A 20124-nucleotide genomic window follows, 5' to 3' on the forward strand; every position below is an offset into this window, starting at 1 on the left:
TTAAGAATAGCTTTATTAAATAATGTGGTGTTTATTAAAATTCCAAATGTATACTAGTATTTTGACGTGGATAAATACTTTTAGCCGAAAATTGAATGTATAGTTAGTTCATGTATGTCTTATTTTATAAAATGATCATTTACTTCATTACATGAAATACTTTTAGCAGGATAAATTGTACTATTTAATTAATAAACTCTCACTAGACAGGTAATCAAATTTCAAAATTTTGATATTTCTTTCTTTCTAACTGTTATGAAATGCTAATACTAAAATGTAAATATCTAGTTCTGATGTTATATAAATTTTGTTTATTAGTACTTGATAAAGCTCAACTACGTTAGCAAATACAGTCTATCAATATGTGAAAAGGTGAAGTAAATTTTATTTTTGATTATTGATGGCAATACTCAATTAAGGTAATACCGGTAAATGTTCACTATCAACATTAGAAGAGGCAAATTCTTCATTAAAGTGATATTATACTTCGCCAGACTTGATTAATGCTGTCAATTCTTAGATTACATTTGCTACTTTACCTGATCAATAATTACGTTATTAGTAACTGTAGTAATCCACAATACATTTCTGTATAATCATGGCAACTATAATACCCATTAGTATATTGAAAATAACTATTCTTTAGTCTATTGGAAATTCATGCAATATCGAAACAGTCAGAAATCTGGATAGCTAGTTTTCAATTATTTATAGAATTATCTATTTTCTATCACACTTTATTATTAAAAATGTAATCCTTTCCGCAATAAGCATTTGCTATAATTGATACAATTGAAATTATAGTTTATCATCATCATCTTTAGTAAGTTAGTAGCCACATAGCTGTAATTATTATCGTTAATATTTTATTGTCATGTGGGTTAAGATACGGAAGATTATAACAGCTCAATATTTGAGAATTCGATACTTTGACAGCTGACAATGAAATAGAATTACAATATAGGCTACGGATAGTGAGATCAGCCAATTCAAGTATCGGAGCGTAGGTTAAATCGGAAACTGGTAAGGACCTCGTGCAATGAGTACCGTTTTCTCATTTTGTTGGCTATCTTATTTGTTGGCAGTTATTGGTGAAAGGTATGCTAAATGCAGTATATCTTACACTGCAATCTAAATATTAGGGTGATTGTGTGATAGTAGTAAATTTCTTTACATATAACTATTTATAGTACCGCCAATAGATTATGGACCCCATAAAGTAAAGCTATTTCTATATCTAAAGTCGGGCAGGTACAGTTAGTTTCCTATGGAAGCTTCTTTATTATTCTTTATGATTAGATTAGAGTAAATAGAAATAGACATTTGTTCGTTCAGTAATTAGTGTTAACATTTACTTGCTAAGCTAGTAGATCATCAAGAAATGGTATTTCCTGCCCTTCAAACAGATATAACGATGGTTTTACAATATGTAGATAGATACGGTACTACTGTAGTTAGTAGGGTATAATCTTCCTAAGCAATTGCTAAAGTAATGCGGCGCTATTTGTGATTTTCCATATTTCGATAATATGAATATAATAATTTGCTAGTATTTGAATGACAAGTAGCGTCACTATACTTAATTTAAGCCAAAAATACCAACCCATAGTTTACGTTACATACAGACAAATGGTTATTATTTCGACTTTTTAGCATATCTTCTGTTATTCTTTACTGTCTTAATTCGATGCAAATAGATGTTTGATTGGATTTTATCTATGGTCAATAGTTGCTAAAAATATAATTCGTATATTCCGTTCAGGTTATTAGCAGTTACGATTCCAAACATATCGATATCAAACATGATTCCAGTTGTAGTTTATTTGCTGCTAAAGCGATGCCGCTTCCATGTTTTTATCTTTTATATTTCGGTGATTCCAATATGATAATTTACTGACTTACTTGAATATACGCATAAAAAGAACTTGTTTAGCTTTTAAAATAACGAAATTTAGAACGATATCTTACCATATATAATTGTTTACTATTCCAGCCAATGACGTTAGATTTAAGAATAATTCACTTATTATAATCTAAGATCTGAGATATACTCAATATATTTCGGTAACACAAATATAATAGCTTACTGTTATTGATAGCGAGATAATTTACTTAACACTTAAAAGAGAAATAAGTCTATTAATAAATTGCCTAACATTGTTAACGTATTAGCGATGATATTTTTGCGGTATTCCATATTAATGGTTTACAATCGCAATTTGATGAAATTAGACATAATGTTAGATGTCATTTATGGCTAGTTGCTATCTGAACGTGGATCAAATAAATGTTTGCTATCACAGTTTAATGAAATTAAATCATAGATTCCGAGAAGAAATTGTTCGTTCTACTATGAGCTAGATATAAAGTTGGACATCCTTTACGATTATTCGTTACGAAAACAACACAACTCCGATATTTTACTCCCTCTATCTCCATAATGGCAAGACAATAATTCAAATTCTATCTATGAAAGTTAATTTACTTATTATGAAAATGAAATTAGTTAACCTTTAATTTGGGTTCTATGTACAAAATATTGAAATCTAGAAATAATGTTTCTTATAATACCTTGAATCACTATTTACAGTATTGCTTGATACAGGTCAATAGACCAGGTAAAATCTCATGGATAGATTGTAGTTGCCATTAATTAACTTTAAAATGGTATTTTGTTATTTAGATCTGAATATAGTAGATGTAAATAAATTAATCAAGAGTAAAAGCCTAAAAACCGAGATATTATTTCTGTTTCAATTTTAATTCTATTGTTGTTGATGTAAACAGCTCATAATTGATAAATTATAAAGAATCGAACAAAATAAGTATTGATTGTCTTTTTTTATGCTTACACCTGAATGGGAAATAGCAAAAATAACAATGGCTATAAATATTAATAATGATTTACAAACAACATTTTCTAATACTATCAAGTTTAATTTAAACCCATCATGTCTACATAGTGAACGGTAATAGAGGCCTTCGTTAAAATAACAGTTGGATTTCATATTTAACTTTTCTACTGTAACAAAGTAAAAAGTTGGAGGGGAAGACAAGACATACTAACTGAAAAGGTTACAGTTACAAAACGCAATAGGAAATGGAATATTTTCTATTACTCGTCAATTATTCTTCCCTTCCTTTTAATCGAGGAAGTGATGTCGTTAAAGTAAAGAGGTAATCCAGTACAGGATATAATCTAGATTGGAACCAATTACCTAGAAATCGGTATTTCCTATGTTATTTATATTTTAAAGTAAAAATAGTCGCAAATAGTCTTAATCTTTATTCTATGCTCTTATAGATTTGATTAATAGTCAATAGTAATTTTCATCAATCATGATTACCGGCTTGGAATAAAGACATTGGCTAAATTTTGAATAAAATTCATTATAATCGTTTCCTTTTCAAGAAAAGCTAATAACAAAGCTTTTAATAGAATTTTTAATTTTTACCATGGCGACAGATAATTATTGTCTATCCTACAGTATTTTAAATTTTTAAGCCTTGTACGATTTCAATTTAAATAAGGTAACGCGATCATGTCGTATTAGCACCGCATCAAGACCGATCTTTCTTCTTCCCAATCCAAAAATTCGCTCCAATGTCAATTTAGTGTGAAGGTGGATTATGAACCGAAACTCGAAAATAATATTTTGTTAGGTAACCTTTAAATAGGCTAGCACGAGTTTTAATAGCATAGGTGTAATTTAAAATTGGCAAATGGACATTTGTAAAGAAGTAATATCCATTACTACTTCACCACAACAGTATATAGTAATGCGGTATCCATTTCTTGCATAAAATGGTACAATTTTATTCTGATTCCATTCATATCAATATAGAGGTAGTTTTTACAATTCAATAATTGTTACTCAGTTAACTTATTTTTTAAGCAATATCGATGAATAATGGTTTAATTAATTATTAATTATAGTTTTATACGCTATATAGATAGCATTAATCAATCTTATAACGGACTAATTATGTTTCTAGCCCAACAATCTAATGAAAGCAAATGTCTGATTCTATTCTCCAAGATCAATTCAATTTACTGTAAGCTTTTTATTGATTAATGGTATAGTTTTATTTTTCTTCTTACATATGTTGTATTACTTTAACTAGACTAATAGACTAGCCATTAATTAATTACAGTAAAAAGCAATGCAGGAAGTCCACCTGTGATGATCGTTATGCTATAGTACATTCAATTTAGCTTTAAATTTTTACTTTTTACCGATTGTTAAAATCGCTATCTGGTGATCCAATCCTTATGGTTTATAAATTTGCAATAAAACTGGTAAGAAACTTTACAAGTTTTCATCCTGCCATTTGATACAAGATGACTTTTATCACGGTTAAGTTCGGAGGTAAATTGAAACGGTATCATTTAAGATGTAAAGGAACTGTACTCAGTAAAAGTGTATATCAAATTTAGCTTTTCTAATTTACTTTCTCGAAGTAAAATTGTCAGAAATCAATTATGTTTGGCTATGATCTACTCTAATCTCATTTGCTAACCTCTTTGGCTCGTGTTACAATACCCTAGAATGATTATATTCCTGTTTTATTTCTAATTCTCAGTAATTTTCTTCTTTTCTGTTCTAAAATCGTTATGTTGTTAGACAATAAAAGCGAAATTTTTAATCCAAACTGTCGAAATACTAGCTTGATAGACAATATCAAAGAAAGATGTGACTGTGAGAAAGATGGTAAATGGTTATAATTCTGTTTTGTTATTAAAAGTGGTTATTTTTAGGTCTTGATTGCCCTTTCTTTAAGTTTTCTCTCTGGATTTAGTTAAAAAAGTTTTATTTCCGTGTTAGTCAATTTATTTATTTATAATATTACAGTATATTAACTTAATTCTGCCCTCCTTGTGTTATGAGCGTTTGAGGTTCCTTGTATGTTCTTTCTCAATTATATATAGGTCCATCTGTAATTTAATAACTTAGTCACGACAGGATATTGAAATATCTAGACTTTCTTTCATAAGTATTAGTCTTTCCGACGTCTTTATATAGACATTATCATGCTACATCAAATACTTTTCTGTTAATAGTATTTCCTTATGCCTATCTTAGTATAGTCTATACATGTCTTGAGTGTTTAATTGTTGAATCTAACTATTTCTACAAGAGCTTGATGGTTATTACTTTAGATTACTTTCAGCATCACAAGTTAGACGTATAAACTTTTAGCGTTACAAAATAATGAACTTCTCATCCATTTTCTATATTGCAATTATTCATTTAATGACATAGGACAGACTGGTCATGCTCCATTCTCATTTTTCTTTATTTCTATTATAATTGAACTATAAATTGAATAATATTTTTTGATGTTTACACAGACTGGATTAGTTTATCCGATGAGCGAGGTATCTTAAAGAAGATACACCTGAATTTACTTGATTATGCTAGCAATTATCTTGAACCACGAGGAGTTTTTATCCTAATTAAGATTGAAAAAGGTAAGATGAAATAATCGAGTAACTATATATTATTATAAGTGAGATAGGAAGCTATAGTTATATTTTGGACCTGATTCAATCAATATTGTATCGGAAAGTCTAATTAAGTTGTATAATTGAGAATATTTGTTTTCACCTGAACAGTTAGTTCTGTAGCTACATCTTATCGTATTAAATGTATACAATCACGGGTCTTATTCAAGATTTCATAGTAGAATGGTTCCCAATATTTGCAGATGTGACATCGCTTATCGTTAAAAAGTATCTCAAAATGTTATAATAAGAACTTCATCATTTTATAAACTCTACTTCATTATATAAATTGGTTTATCTATCTAATTATCAATAACAGTATTGCAGTAAAGTAGCTACATTGCGAATATCCTCCGCAGATAGATATTTACACAATCTTGTAATTTAACGTAAAGGATGAACTATTCTTGCACAATCTCTTAGCTTTTATCACAAGTTATTTTTGAAACTGCATTATACTGTACTTCTACTTAAGATATTTGATTCTTATTGAGAATAATAAAAGGTGTAGTCATATCTTCAAGATTGCATCATAGATATAGAGGTACACTACGGTAGCAAATGAATTGAGACTGTTGGCAAGGCAGATTTTAACATTGTGGATAAGATAAGATATTCTTTTATTTAAGTTTCACTGTTGTACCTCATAATACAGTATTGAAAGGCGTGATTATTCGTTAGATTGGAATGCAGTAGATGAGATAATATTCTTATTTCAGAATTTTAAGTGATGCCCTTCTAAAACATTAGCAGGCAACATTATTTTTATGGATACATGATAGGGTAGATTCAATGGTTACAGTCGACATATCACATGATATGCTTGAATATTTTAATTATATAATATCGGAAGAGATAATTACTATATCTATGGTGGCATAGCACAGTAATTTAGACACTACTACTGTGATATAAGACTCGTGCATTGTTTGCGGATTGCTAAATTTCATGCTATTTCTTAGTAAGTATTATTAATTACTTAGATTACACTGTAGAGTGTAATTTCAAGGCTACAAGGGATATTTTCAATTGAAATTTAGTCGTGTTATTTTAATCTTTTGATAACTTCAAAGTATTTTAAACGTATAAATTATTTAACTAGAATGGGATGAAGGAGTAGATATGAATACCAGAGATGATATCGTCTGCTTAACTCTTCAAGCTATACAGTAAAATGTTAAACAATTATTTTAAAGAAACTATTTTAACGGTCTGATTCTACCGTAATATTGATTGCCATCTGTTATAGTTCAAGATGCTCCATCCTAGTATTTCAGAATGAATTCCTTGGTACTCGATTACGATTTGTTTCTATTCATTCTTAGATGAGAATAGCAATGACCACGAACTTACTTATACGCCATTATTGGATAGCCTTGAACAAGATCAAAAATTTTTAGGTATTAATATGGTATTTAATTTTTCTTTTTGGTTTAGAATTTCATTACCTATAAACAGTTTATTACGTTATCAAGGCCCTAGTATAATTAGCAACCCCTATTATTAATTATGTAATTAAAAATTCTTTCATGAGTTTTAAGTAAGACAGGTAATAAACTCGTTTAGTTTAGCCATTAGCAAATTGCCGATGTCACAATTTGACAGAGGGATGAAAGCTATTTGAATTTGAGATAAGTTTAGATGAAATTAAAGTTATTATGGAGTTTATTATTCTTCACGTATCTATCTTATTTTAAAACTTTTCTATAAAATAATTACGGTGAGATCTCTTGCACTTTATGGCAACAATTTAGTAAATTTAATGCCTTTCCCAGATGTAGCGGCTCCTTTTTAAAATCTAATATAGTACATTATACACGATGAAGAATTTAATATCTTGAAATAGGGAATCGATGAAAATCCTTGATTTTCAGTATGCTTATTGGAGAGTTAGATAGAGACTACTCATTACTTTCACAGATAGATGCTTACGGTTCTAGTGACTAGGTGATAGTAAGTCAGATAGCAAGCGAGCCATGTCAAAAGTTTGTAAAAGCATAAAATTGCTATTTCTAAGAATATCCATATTCTTTGTCTTTTATTATCAGCTCGATTGCGACCGAAACCAAAATCTCCATCAACTAATAGTCCAGCCAAAGATAAAAAATACGATTTAAAGAGGCGAAGAAGTACTCGTGTAATCGTCACTAATAGTAAACCTCGCACTCCTACCACTGGCAAAGGACGTCAGTCGAGGGTACAAAACTATAGTCTATCGCCAAATAAAGGAGCAAAAAAGGGCAAGTAATCTTTGTTAACGGTTTTATTTTGGCGTGATGTACTTGTTGAAGGAATCATAAATTAGATGAATTAATGGCATCATGTATGATATTGTAATGCATGATAACTGTGCTACAGATCTGATATCAGATTTATCGTTATTTGGTCCTTGTGTTCTATTGTGAAGTGAGGAAATGGTTATTCCAACCAAATATTAATGCTGAAATCTAAAATATTATTATTAATTAATTTTTCAATGCTACGCTAGAGGTGTAATCGTATGATCGTGATTTAATTGTAACGCTTATTATTTCTCAGGATACAAAATACATAGTACAGTTAATGAAGTAAGATCGAATTAGCGGTATCTTAGATCAATATTGACAGTATTTATGTTACTCTACATAAGACAAGAAAACGATACATTATGTCGTTATGCCGTATTCCGAGATTAACCATATGAGTGTGATACAAAAATAGATTTTACATTTTAGTTTCTAACACCGGCTTATATAAATGCCACAGGCACATAAGTTTTATTCAAATATTTTGTAAAAATTTACGCACTTTTTGGCAGGTACAACATAAAAAGCATTTTTAAAATCTGTTCTACTGGAAGTTTTAAAGCTACAATTTAAACGATTGGATAAATAGTAACAAACATTTGATAACTTGATTAGTAGCTTAAAACTAAGTACATGTGTTCTAAAATTAATCTTGTTTCATCATCAGCGGGAGCTTTAGGCTATTATTGCATAAATTATTCAAAAATATGCATGCAAAATAAAATATTAAAAAATGTAACGCTCAACATTTCTTCAACTGGGAGAAACAAATTACTGCAAATTTGATGCTTAACTATATACTGTAGTAATATCGAATAGTCAGATCTAATGTTTCTTTAGGATATTTAAATTTCTTATAGATTTATAGCTATCATTGATGTTGTACAGGAATATAATATCGTAATATTGCTGCAGTTTCTAACTGTAGTAGGTAACAGTGAAAATCTTTCAAAAACGGAAAATTATGTTGGGTTTTGAATTGAGTTAACCGATACCCGAAAATTGATTTTTCGCTGAAAATACGGTCGTAGAATCCAAAATCACATTGGATACGCCAAACAGCAGTCGACACAATTTGCATTAGAACTTTAAGATATATAGTGGTTATAAATGCTGTAAGATCCCTACCGTATTTTGAAAAATTTTAAGACAATTTTTTGTTTTCATGATATGGTTGATTTATTGTTCATAAAGGGCCGTAGAACTTCAGGAATTTTAATACTACCGTCCTGTAAGATACACGGAAATTGAGGAACTTAATGATTTTACTGATTATGACGCGAAAAAGGTGTTGACTTGCATAAAGTATCTTTCAAATCAAAATCGATCATATTTCGTATATGCATGACTACAATCAAGGAGGTTTTAGATCGTGTAATTTTATTGCTTTACTATTTAAATTTCGTTATAACCTGCTGTTGAAAATTCTCTAGAATGCTGATAATCAGTCTTGGAATAGCACATGCAGTAGCATTAACCTAAATGTTATACGAGTTGAAAAATGAACGCTTTAAACACAAAATTGTAATCGTACTTTATAAATATCAAAACTTTCTTAAAATTTATATTTACCAAAGTGGTATTTAGTGAATAACATACCGTATGGACAAACTGACGACCTCTATGCTTAGCTTTAGAACCTTTATATTGGATGTTTAGGCGTCTACTTTGATAATCTGTGCAGTTAGAGGCACTAGATATCTGCACAATAGTAAGATTATGATCGTAAATTATTTTGTCTATGAGTAAATAAAACAGACTAGTGGGATTCTAAATAATAAACAGTTATGAAAAGATAAGTTAAAATATATTCATTCCGCTATATAATTATCCTTACTTCACCATAATTATTTCTGCCTGGCATCCAAGCTTCAATATCGAATTTTCTATAGGCTGAGCTGCTAAGTTCTGCCGTAGGCATGTCTAAAATTCTGATATAAGTAAGCCAAAAGAATGCATATAATATATATTTTATGTTTGCCGAATTTAGAGTTGTCTATGATTTACCTAGCATGTAAGCCTAAGTTCGAATAAAGATCTTTTTGTATCTCCACAAACTCATTAAACAACGCGTCGCTTTCATTGTGACCTTCATTAGTAGTTATACCAAACATTTCCACCTGTCGTGTAATGTTATAAGTTAGTGAGTGATAGATTCGTGTAAGTGCAAATTACGGGTAGTAGAACTATATTGTATTAGTAACATAATGATGTACTTTTGTAAATTGATGTAAACGATACAAGCCGCGCTCTTCGGAAGTGTGTCTCGCTTTAGTAAAGAATGATAACAGTATCGTTAATATTAAGTTAATTTTTACTAAAAGCAATAGATTTTATCACTAGATATATACTATAATATACCAGCTTCAGCGCGAAAGCAGTGGCTAACGGCTACATATCTGCAATGCAAAGTGCACGCCTTAATTACTAATTAATTAAAGTTTGGGTAAGTTACCAGTATGCTTGAAAACAATGATATATTTACTCTTTTGTCACTATGTGCTATATATCTGTATATTTGTGCAGTGTATGGAATATACTTATTTCTAACCTTAAAGGGAGATCTTTCGCGTCTAACATTGAATCCATAAACATTCCTAAAAATGCAAAGTGCTTACTTATAAAATCAATGTTCCAATGAATATTTTTATACTTACCGCATAAAGGGATTTCTGAAGTTCCAGCGAGGCGTAATTCACCGTGGCTGGGATCAAGGCTATATATCTTTTCATATTAAATAAAATTGTAACTACAACGTGGGATTTTTATTTGATACGCATGTATGAGGCTAATGAACACGGTTTTTACTTTCGTAGCTTTTCAATACCTGAGCATGTTCAGTTCTTGGATGATATCCACATCCTTCCTAAATTGACATATAGTATGAAAGAGAATCTTTCATTATAGTTAAATACTATGCGGTTGCGCATAAAGTTTTATAAGTAAAATTGACGTTAACTTACTATAAGCCTAGGTTTGACGATATCTGGAGGCAGAATTGTAGTAAAACCCTAGAATGAAGAGAAGTCAAATGATAAAGTATTTCACTTGTGAAACTTTAGTAGGAGCGCACTGAAGTTATATGAGGCAGTAGCCATCTAAGAATACCTTCTGTGTAAGCTTTTGGATTGCGTACTGAATAATTGCCAACTCCAATAGAGCGGCATCTCCTAATAAATAGCAAAATTTCGGATCGCTCTGAAGTGCTGCAGATCTAAATTCGATATTAATAGTAGTTAGCTGCTTATAATAGACGATCTATTTGATAGTAAGTCAATCGAATTTTGAAAAATGGTAGACAAGTTACGAGTTAATTAAGCTATTGCATATACCGAAATAAATTCAATTTTTCGCCAATTTGTATATGATTTTTCAAATCCAAGTCAAATACTAAAATGATGAATGGGATAATTGTGCAGTGTTATTACATCATTCGTTTTTATAAGTTTACCTGATTGATTGAAATAAATAATCTGGAGAGATATACTAATCAATCGTAACTTGCATTACAGACCAGGTTTATCTCCAAAAGTGCTTAAAATGGTTGCATTTTCTTCGTCTCCAATTGGCTTTAGCAAGAGAAAATGAAGTTCTACATGAGACTGTCACAAAAATTGATATTCAGACATTATTTTACCGTATCTGGGTGAGTATCATTCGGAATTTTCGACGCAGCTTCAAACAACTGATTTTCGTAATGTAATTTTGTATCCTGTGATGCCATAGATTTCAATTTTAGTATTAGAAATTTAAAACTTTACACCATTATTTTAGAGCGCGATAGTGATGTACAGTACAACTTAGGATATGTCTAATTCGACCTGTATATATACTGTGCAATGATGCTTATTTTAAGGTATTAATCAATGAATTAAAAGCGATATGGTGTTTTACTTCCCTACCTCCAGTTGTGGCATTTTCTCTTTTATTTTCTTACCTAAATCGACAAGTTTTACATAGTCATCCTCACCTTTTTTGACCTATTAAAAAACAGGGCTAGTTAAGTATTGCTTTATCTGCACCACCTCGTGTTTTGTAGAGATTATCTATTTTATTGGTTAACTATTCACCTCTTGTAGCTTAATTTTCTTTGATATTTCATTTCTCTCATGTCGTAATGCAGAAATTTCTGTACATATTTTGCCAAATTTGTTATGCAATTTTACCTGATAACATAGATGGATATTTAACTGTCTTAATTTTTGAAAAGTTATAATATACTCGTACTGACGTTATAATATGTTGATTAGGGACTAATTTAGGGTAATCTTTAATTTTCTTAGTTGTGGCATATACTTGTATTTTTACGTCTGCTGCAGTCAGTCATGGCAAGGAAATAGACGTGAACTAGATGGAATTTTGACTCCAAAAAAGAGTCAATTTTCATTGACACTCTATAGTCTGTACTATTCTGTAAGATGAGCAAAAATGCTTGCGACAAATGAAATCTTTAACTTTAGTGTGCTCAATTTCATTCATACAGCTATAGTCTATAAAGCATAAACTGTAACGAACTTTGCATGGACTGTCCGCGCGTAATCTTAGTTGTTGAAAGCTTTATCTGAGAGTACAGTAATAATGGTACTTGATAATTCTGAAAATGATTTCATTCTACAGTATTTTAGTCTACAGTTTGCTATGAACATTAACTTTATCAAATTGATGATATTGGTATTGAGCGGAAGTGATTGCATGTAATACTGTACAGTATATAGCAATCTTCGTTTAGCAACTATCCAAGATCTGCTAATATGCATAAGCCAATCAGTAGTTTCTCAGCCTTTTATAGCCTATTCAACTCTTTTCTTACCACTTCGTCAATGTCAGCATCACAACATCGATTCTTAATATTTTCACGTATAATATCAGTTTTTTTTCGATAATAATCGAAATCAAATATGGGTCTATAGCCAATGCCATCTTTTCGAAATAAATATGAAGAGAGAGCCTTGCAATGGATTCGGCAAGAGCTCGGTGTGATCCACCTCCGGCGCACTGCTTTCATCATGGCGTTGATGGTTAATTTTTAATCTACCTTAAACTTAATATTGGATGGGAAAATTTTATAATCTACTATAATATAACCTAATGGTAGCACAGGATAAGAGTTTTAATGAATTAATTGCATCAAGTCAATTCTTTTAGCCGTCGTAGATTGCAATAATTTTCTCAGCTTATAATTCAGATGCTCTAGTCTCTCTCGATTTCATTCATTGCAGCTAACGTGGAGCGGATTGCAGACTTTTTAACAGGGAGCCTCGCGGTACGGACTGTGCACTGTACTATACAGTACAGTACCGTACGATTAGTTTTACTGTACGTCTGTACATCTTGTCCGTATAGTATGGTACTGTACTGTAGTGTTACATGTTATACTGTAGTAACTGTACTGTACTGTACTGTACAGTGTACAGTGTACAAGATGAGACACATTGTACTGTACTGTACACTGTATTGTACTGTAGGCCATCGAGGTCGCTATGATACATGTATGAGACTTCTGAATCGAATCACTCAACATTCCAACGACTTTTTTAGCCGTGGCAGTTCATTTCTCAAAGTTCCCACGTACTGTTTACATTGGAAAATTAAGTTATTCGAAAATAAATCTTAATTTGGATCAATAAGCGATTGGAATAAGCATCTTTCTAGAGTTCTCGACGATGTCATGGTGGTGATTATCAAATTTCTAAGATGATTAAGCGCCAATCGGGTAAAATGAAATGATGGTATTTCAATAATGCTTTAAATCAGTCAATTAACATGGACTAGTAAGAAGACAGTAAAATAATGATCACCTAAACCTGTTTATCCATGCTCAATGAACAGGAATGGTTTACTATCATTGCTAATATTAGTTTTCTCTGTACTATATACTGTCATCAATTTGGATGGTATTGAAATAGAAGTAATCATTGAAATAAAGTAGTCATACAATAACAGAATATATTACATGATTCAATGAAAAGCGCAAAAAGGATTCAATTTTGATAGAGATAGAATAATGATTATCTTAATTTATGGAAAGTAATAATATTACAGCTTTAAAGGATAATCCATGGAAGACCGGGAAGGGTAAGAAGGAGGCACAATTGAGCTTACAACGAAGCGGTAAGGATGATCCATTCGTAATTTGAATTATTTGCCTACGCTATAATTGATAGTTTTCATAACACACCAAACAAGCTTTTACGTAATATTGTAATGATAAACGATTAACGTTAATAGGCCATATCTTGCTATTAGTTTAATTCATTCATTTTTGTATTCAGTTTAATATACCTGTGCATACAGTAGTTAATTATAATAGTACGCCAGACTATGAAAATGAGTGCTTAATTAATAGGCTCGTATTATCATGGCTTCTACTGTTAGTTTTAATGATGCGTCAGAGTATGAGAACTAATGGCTTAATATTATATACTCGTATTATAATCGTAGGTTTTATCCCCAAAACTGTTAGCACGACTGGAGGTCATGATATCGTTAGCAGCCATATGAAATCTCATTACAATCGAATTACCGGTGCTAAATGTAATTTTAAAAAATAATACTTTGCTATCCCAATTTTTCTTGTACGCTATTATTATCCTTCAAATGCACATTAAAACTTTTATTATTATCCTGTCTCGTTATCCGCTATACTAATACTGTTATCTTGCTTTAGCACGAACTGATACGTCTGCTCCAAAATCTCTTGTTGTCAATCCAAGGCGTAAGATAAATATCATTTAATCTCAATAACCATTAAAAGAGATTAATACCTTCATTTTGTTTTCGACTGTAGGCCATAGTCGTAAAGGAACCTCAACATTTGATTCTACAGGTTCCGTATATGCTGGACTGCCCCAATCTGCACGTAGCATGAAAGGACGTAGTCTACTAAATTCACGTCCTATGTCTGCTCGTACTGCGCCAGAAACAAGCACAAAGGATGTTAATAAGAGTACTACCAAGGTTGTACTTGTATTGTATGTACAATAAATATAACTAAGATTTGTATGTTATATTGCCTTTTTACAATAGATATGGATCCCTTAAAATCACTAACGTATTAAACTAAACTATAGGAACAGGGGAGCAATTATAAGCGGAAAGTGTCTCAAAAGAAATCAAAATCTGCAATAGCTGTCGATGTGAATTCTACAAATATAGCTGATACACCCGTTATGTCAAATTATAATGATCATCCTACACCTGATATGAATGAACAAGACGAAGCCGACGATGGACCTTCTAAGTAATATAACTCATAGATGATAAAATGAATAAAAATGTTTTTTATGTTACTGACTTGATATTGCTTCAATTTAATTAGAGAAAAATTGGCAGAATATTTGATCTTAAAATATGGTGTTAAATCGAGTAAGAAAGCTAAGCAACAAGAGCGTAAAGGACAACAATCGCAGCTGTTTTCAAATAGTGTACAAAAAGTCCCATCTAGGTAGAGTCATCTGTCATATTGAAACCATTTTCAGGTTTAAAATCTCACTTAGCCTGTATTACGATAAAAATCTTAGAATTACGCATGAGGTTAAGGATGATCCAAATAGAATTACGTCTACAAGATTAGGAAATTATGATTTTCAAGGCAGTAGTGTTAGAGACCCTAATAACCTAAGAAGTAATGTCGACAATTGGCTAAACGATGCGAATGCTTCCGTCATGGCAGAAGTGTAAGCTTTTCATAATTACTATTATCACAACTATTGTAAAATAATATATGGATACTTTAAAATGTACAGAAATTTAGAAATGGAATACTTGAAATTTATGTCTTCCCTCACAACCGATGTAATCTCTCGTGGAATTTTTTCTGATAGGTACAACTGAGCGTTAGCTCGTTAAGCTGATATAAATTGTTGTGTCCTTAAATTGGTATAATATTTTATTTATTTGTTGCATCCTCTTACCTACAGATATATTAATCGTATCATTGAACAGCATATTCGAGACAATAGAGCTACATTAAATGAAGTAAGTCCATATAATAATTTCTTAAGAAGTGTGCTGTACTGTAGTCAATTAAAGTTTTCAATTTATGCATACATAGGTTACAGTTGTCTACTATTACTACATTTACTGTATTCATGTCAATTTCGGATGATGAATAGATATAAGTTCAGTAATACTGAAATCCACTTGTTACTTCTCGGGTTATCAACTAGGATCACATGCGTGAATTGACAGAACAATTGAAAAGGGATCTCTGCATTCGCGATTAGGATTGTTTCCTCATAATTTAGGAACCTACTTGCGCACTTTGCGCATTACAACTACAGGATGCTCATTTTTAAATATTATAATGTCAATCCTCCTTATGTAAATAAACTACAATGTGTTTATCCGATGTTGCTGTGAATTGTATCGAATATTGTAGATCATAGTTTAAATTGTATTTCCAAATCTCCATTTTATTTACAAAATTTTTATACACACAATATAAACTATTTTCCTAGTTGCTTGACTTTGTCTTCTTTTTTTCTGTATATGATAGAGATAATTTATTAATTCTATTGATACTAATGAATTGTATGAATTATCGATAATAATATGTACGTATATTATATAAAATTATGTATGGACATACTGCGACTTCGCATCATTTTTTTGGGAAAATGTCGGTAACTTACTTTTTTGAGGTAATGAGTCTTCGATTACTTCTAATTCATCCCAAACGTCAGAAAGTTCACTATCATTGTCGTCATTTTCTGCTGTAGTACCACGTTCCCTCTTGCTTTTCTATTGGGAAATGATAGAAGGTAAAAATATGGCATCGTGATATCTACTTCACTTATTATTATGCCTATGAACAAAATATTAATGACATGCAGCAAGAGATATCAAACCTTAAATGATTGAGAATGGAATAAAAGACTGTTTAACTTTGATTTCAAGTAAAACTGTGCGAAATAAGAAGTGAAAATTCAATTAGAAAATTTGATTATATCAGGTTGAAGTACCCTCATCCATCATACAATAAAAAGAATTCAGGAATTAATAAGGCCGTACTTTATATCTAGGCTGCCTTGACTCAAGATCAAACACTCTCAAGTGCCTATCTAGCCCACAGGCTGCAATGGCATTTTCAGAGGGATGACAAGCAATTGACCGAATTGAACCTGTACAGCCTTTAAAATTGCCGACTGGACGTTCTAAATCCAAAAAATATTTTAGTTAATACGCGCTATGACGATTTGCAAACAGTATATCAACAAGTGTTTATAGCCGAGAACTTTACTTGATTTCAGATCAAATAACGTCATAGTCCCTTTATTATCTCCCACGATAACTCTCCTAGCATTAGAATAAATGTTAGTCTCCTTTATCAATAAAGTAAAATGGAATTATACTCAGACAATTAGCGTAGATAAGAAACTTTTACCTTTGCTCAGGCTCGAGTGCGAGGGACAGAAGCGGGGAATTGCCCAATTCTGTTACAGAAACAGGTCGTCTTTGGGCTCTAGGATCGTAAACTTGAATCTGTGGTATTGGATTGGATTCAGACAATATAACAATGTCTTATTTGATATTTAATGAAGGATGCAGCATGAAAGAAATGTTCGACGATACCTTATGATATTTTGATACTGTGATGATTTCTGGTTGCTGATGATTACAAGGTAATATTGCAATATTGGTAATCCATACAGGTACTTGTAAACCTAGCGAATCATTTGGCATCTAATATTGAAGGTATTATAATAGTTTAATAAGGTTATAACGACACGTATAGAAACTGCTAATATAAAGTGCATAAATACATTTTTTGCTTTAAAGACAGGTTCCTTTGGTTTTGATAAATCCCATAGTTTTAGATTGTTTTGTTTTCCTCCAGTTGCTACTAACATAGGATTAAGTGGATTAACCGTCATTCTTGAGGTTTGCCCTCCAGTATTTATTTCGGTCTACGGTGAAGTGATATAGTAATGATCGCGTGAAAATACGTATGATAAGATCGTTAATTAAAGAATATAAAATATATTGCGGTTATCGCCGTACTAGATTAGAGTTCTCAGAATTGTAGCATAGCTTCCCTGAATCGAAGCAGCCGATGTAGCAACTAATATTAAAATAAAGGTATTAGCTGTGAAGGAGCAGTAACATTTTGTAGAGAGTAATAAATTTTATTTTAATTTTACCCTTACCCATTGTGATAGTGAAGCCCAGTAAATTGACCTTTACCTACGAATTCGTTCCAGTTTGTAGTATAACTGCAAGTATCCGTATTAAAGTGTTTAATGCTACCACTTTGAAATCCTACACATATCTTTGATAAATTGCAACAAAATACTTTAGTATTCTCAACACTCGCAGAGCTGAAATACGCGTATGTGTATTAACAGGGAATATAGCGCTAGCTAACTAGTGTTTACTGCATGAATTACTAAATATTCATTTAGTAATTCACGGTTTGCAGCTATAAGGTCAATATTGTTCCTACCTACTCCGAATTGTAAGCAAATAACTTCGTGTACTTACCTCTTTTTCATAAGAATCTGTCCAACACATTGATAATATTTCTGGTGGGTTATCCGATGCCTTACAGTCTCCATAGCTGGAAGTGGAGTTATCTTTGAGTTGCACCCCTGATATATAAGGAGATAAAGTAAAGGTAATTACTAAATTATATATATTTACTTTGAGAACGTAATATGGGATGTTCGCCTAATCAGAGTATACAATGTATGTAGTGTAACCGGAATACGATTCAGGCTGTGCTAATTGACTCATTCCTGCTACCAATATCAGTTAACTTTAAAGATCACTACTCTAACTAGACGTTTTGATTAATTCATTGTGCAGCTGTCCACTAGTTATGCTATAACATGTATGCACAAGTACGTATAGTACAATGTATTTCAATTAATATTCAGTATCAATTTATGAAGGACTGTAGTATGAATAATTAATTCTGTTATGAGTAAATTTATGAGACCTTTTAAGATGCCAAGCTGACTTCCTATCCATATATTGCAAGGATTCATTGGATAAAAATCTAAAACTAAAATGAAGAAAGGGCAAGTATAATGTATGGTTAGTACAGAGGATGTAGTATCATTTATTATCGTACTAACAGTTGATTACAGTAAACGTTTAGTTTATAATACTGTATTTATTTTATGAGAAGGGTACAGACGGGTGTTATAATAATGATTCGGAAAATCGATTTTCACATACAGGATTACTGCCATTGGATGTGCAAGTACGATTCAATATTACAAACTGTCAGCTAGACAACAGTACTGTAATACAAGATTAAGACCCATGTGCATTTGTGCAGTTATCTATTTACATTACCTTGTAAATCTATGCTTGCTATTGTTCAAATTCTATTTCAGTAGATTACTTTTAGGTCTATTAATGCAAATGATATCAGATTTTCGATCAATTCAATTCATCAAGACTCCGCTTTTAATTTGCGCTAGGGATTGAACCGAGGCCTTACCGGAGGTGTGCAGTAGCTTTTATTAGCTGGTCTTGCAGGCAGGATGTACACGGTAGAGTTTGAGCGTAGCGAATGTTACGTTGCACTTACTGTGCAGTGTTGTACAGTGTACAGTACATGCATGTACTGTACTGTATCAGCCATTTACAGTACTGTACTGTAGTGTACAGTACAGTACAGTATGGCGCACCTACAGTACAGTACAGTACAGTACAGTACTGTACAGTACTGTGCAGCATGCATGCGAAGTACTGTACAGCGCGATTAACTTCGGTGACACTAAGGAAAATAAACTGCGCAGGTTAAATCAAGCCCAAAGTAGGTAAAATCTGATACGTAGATGTAGCCCAATAACTTAGCCTGTACATATAGATTTTGGACAGGAGTGTTAACAAATTGCCACTTTGAATTTTCGACACCATCTTGCCATCGAAGTGAATCGCGTTCAGCAGCGAGAGATTGTCTTATCTTATAATTACTGTAATGGGTCTCAATTGGGTCTCATGTGGGTCTCATGTGGGTCTCATGTAGGTCTCTGACTCATCAAGTCATTACGGACTACTGTATGTACGGACTCGATGAAGGCCAGCCAAGGTCCTCAGCACAGTTCATACAATACAGTACTGTACTATACTGAACACTCACTGAACAGTACTGAATGTCACAACGACTAGCATACTGCAAAATACGTCAACTGACTGTACCGGGTGCGATTCATTCGCATACTGTGCGTGTTATTTACTGGACGCAACGGGTCAGTCAGGCCTGGTCAGACGTGAAAATGAACAACTGACTTGTTACTAGTGTGACTGTGTAGTACGTGTTGTTGTGGTCATGCGCCAGCTCAATTCCGACGTCGTCTAAGAAACGATCAGTCATGGCGA

General features: G+C 31.8%; 4 protein-coding genes across 4 annotated transcripts; 2 read left to right on the forward strand and 2 right to left on the reverse strand.

The window, feature by feature from the left end:
* Nucleotides 1-4342: 4342 nt before the first annotated feature.
* TRIADDRAFT_57174 (uncharacterized protein) lies at nt 4343-7754 on the forward strand (the record flags this gene model as incomplete). The annotated part of the gene is made up of 5 exons (XM_002113197.1): nt 4343-4370; nt 4626-4712; nt 5354-5473; nt 6832-6906; nt 7555-7754. 5 exons carry the CDS (start codon nt 4343-4345, stop codon nt 7752-7754), a joined length of 510 nt encoding a protein of 169 aa, XP_002113233.1.
* A 648-nt stretch (nt 7755-8402) lies between these two features.
* Nucleotides 8403-12799, reverse strand: TRIADDRAFT_57175 (uncharacterized protein; the record flags this gene model as incomplete). The annotated part of the gene is made up of 18 exons (XM_002113557.1): nt 8403-8471; nt 9204-9269; nt 9391-9492; nt 9629-9722; nt 9799-9911; nt 10008-10060; nt 10153-10190; nt 10343-10388; nt 10449-10515; nt 10619-10657; nt 10755-10802; nt 10900-11005; nt 11124-11181; nt 11306-11393; nt 11429-11503; nt 11694-11771; nt 11862-11957; nt 12602-12799. The coding sequence occupies 18 exons, from the start codon at nt 12797-12799 to the stop codon at nt 8403-8405; spliced, it is 1434 nt and encodes a 477-aa protein (XP_002113593.1).
* A 1012-nt stretch (nt 12800-13811) lies between these two features.
* Nucleotides 13812-16016, forward strand: TRIADDRAFT_57176 (uncharacterized protein; the record flags this gene model as incomplete). Its single annotated transcript, XM_002113198.1, has 9 exons — nt 13812-13902; nt 14233-14325; nt 14579-14748; nt 14862-15031; nt 15110-15235; nt 15312-15467; nt 15537-15614; nt 15711-15768; nt 15960-16016. 9 exons carry the CDS (start codon nt 13812-13814, stop codon nt 16014-16016), a joined length of 999 nt encoding a protein of 332 aa, XP_002113234.1.
* A 230-nt stretch (nt 16017-16246) lies between these two features.
* On the reverse strand, nt 16247-18525 carry TRIADDRAFT_57177 (uncharacterized protein; the record flags this gene model as incomplete). Its single annotated transcript, XM_002113558.1, has 10 exons — nt 16247-16275; nt 16425-16533; nt 16641-16694; nt 16804-16946; nt 17033-17088; nt 17177-17274; nt 17365-17475; nt 17556-17699; nt 18274-18380; nt 18492-18525. 10 exons carry the CDS (start codon nt 18523-18525, stop codon nt 16247-16249), a joined length of 885 nt encoding a protein of 294 aa, XP_002113594.1.
* Between the last annotated feature and the right edge of the window lie 1599 nt (nt 18526-20124).

This window comes from Trichoplax adhaerens, genomic scaffold (assembly GCF_000150275.1).
Source record: "Trichoplax adhaerens TRIADscaffold_6 genomic scaffold, whole genome shotgun sequence".
Taxonomy (NCBI): Eukaryota; Metazoa; Placozoa; class Uniplacotomia; order Trichoplacea; family Trichoplacidae; genus Trichoplax; species Trichoplax adhaerens.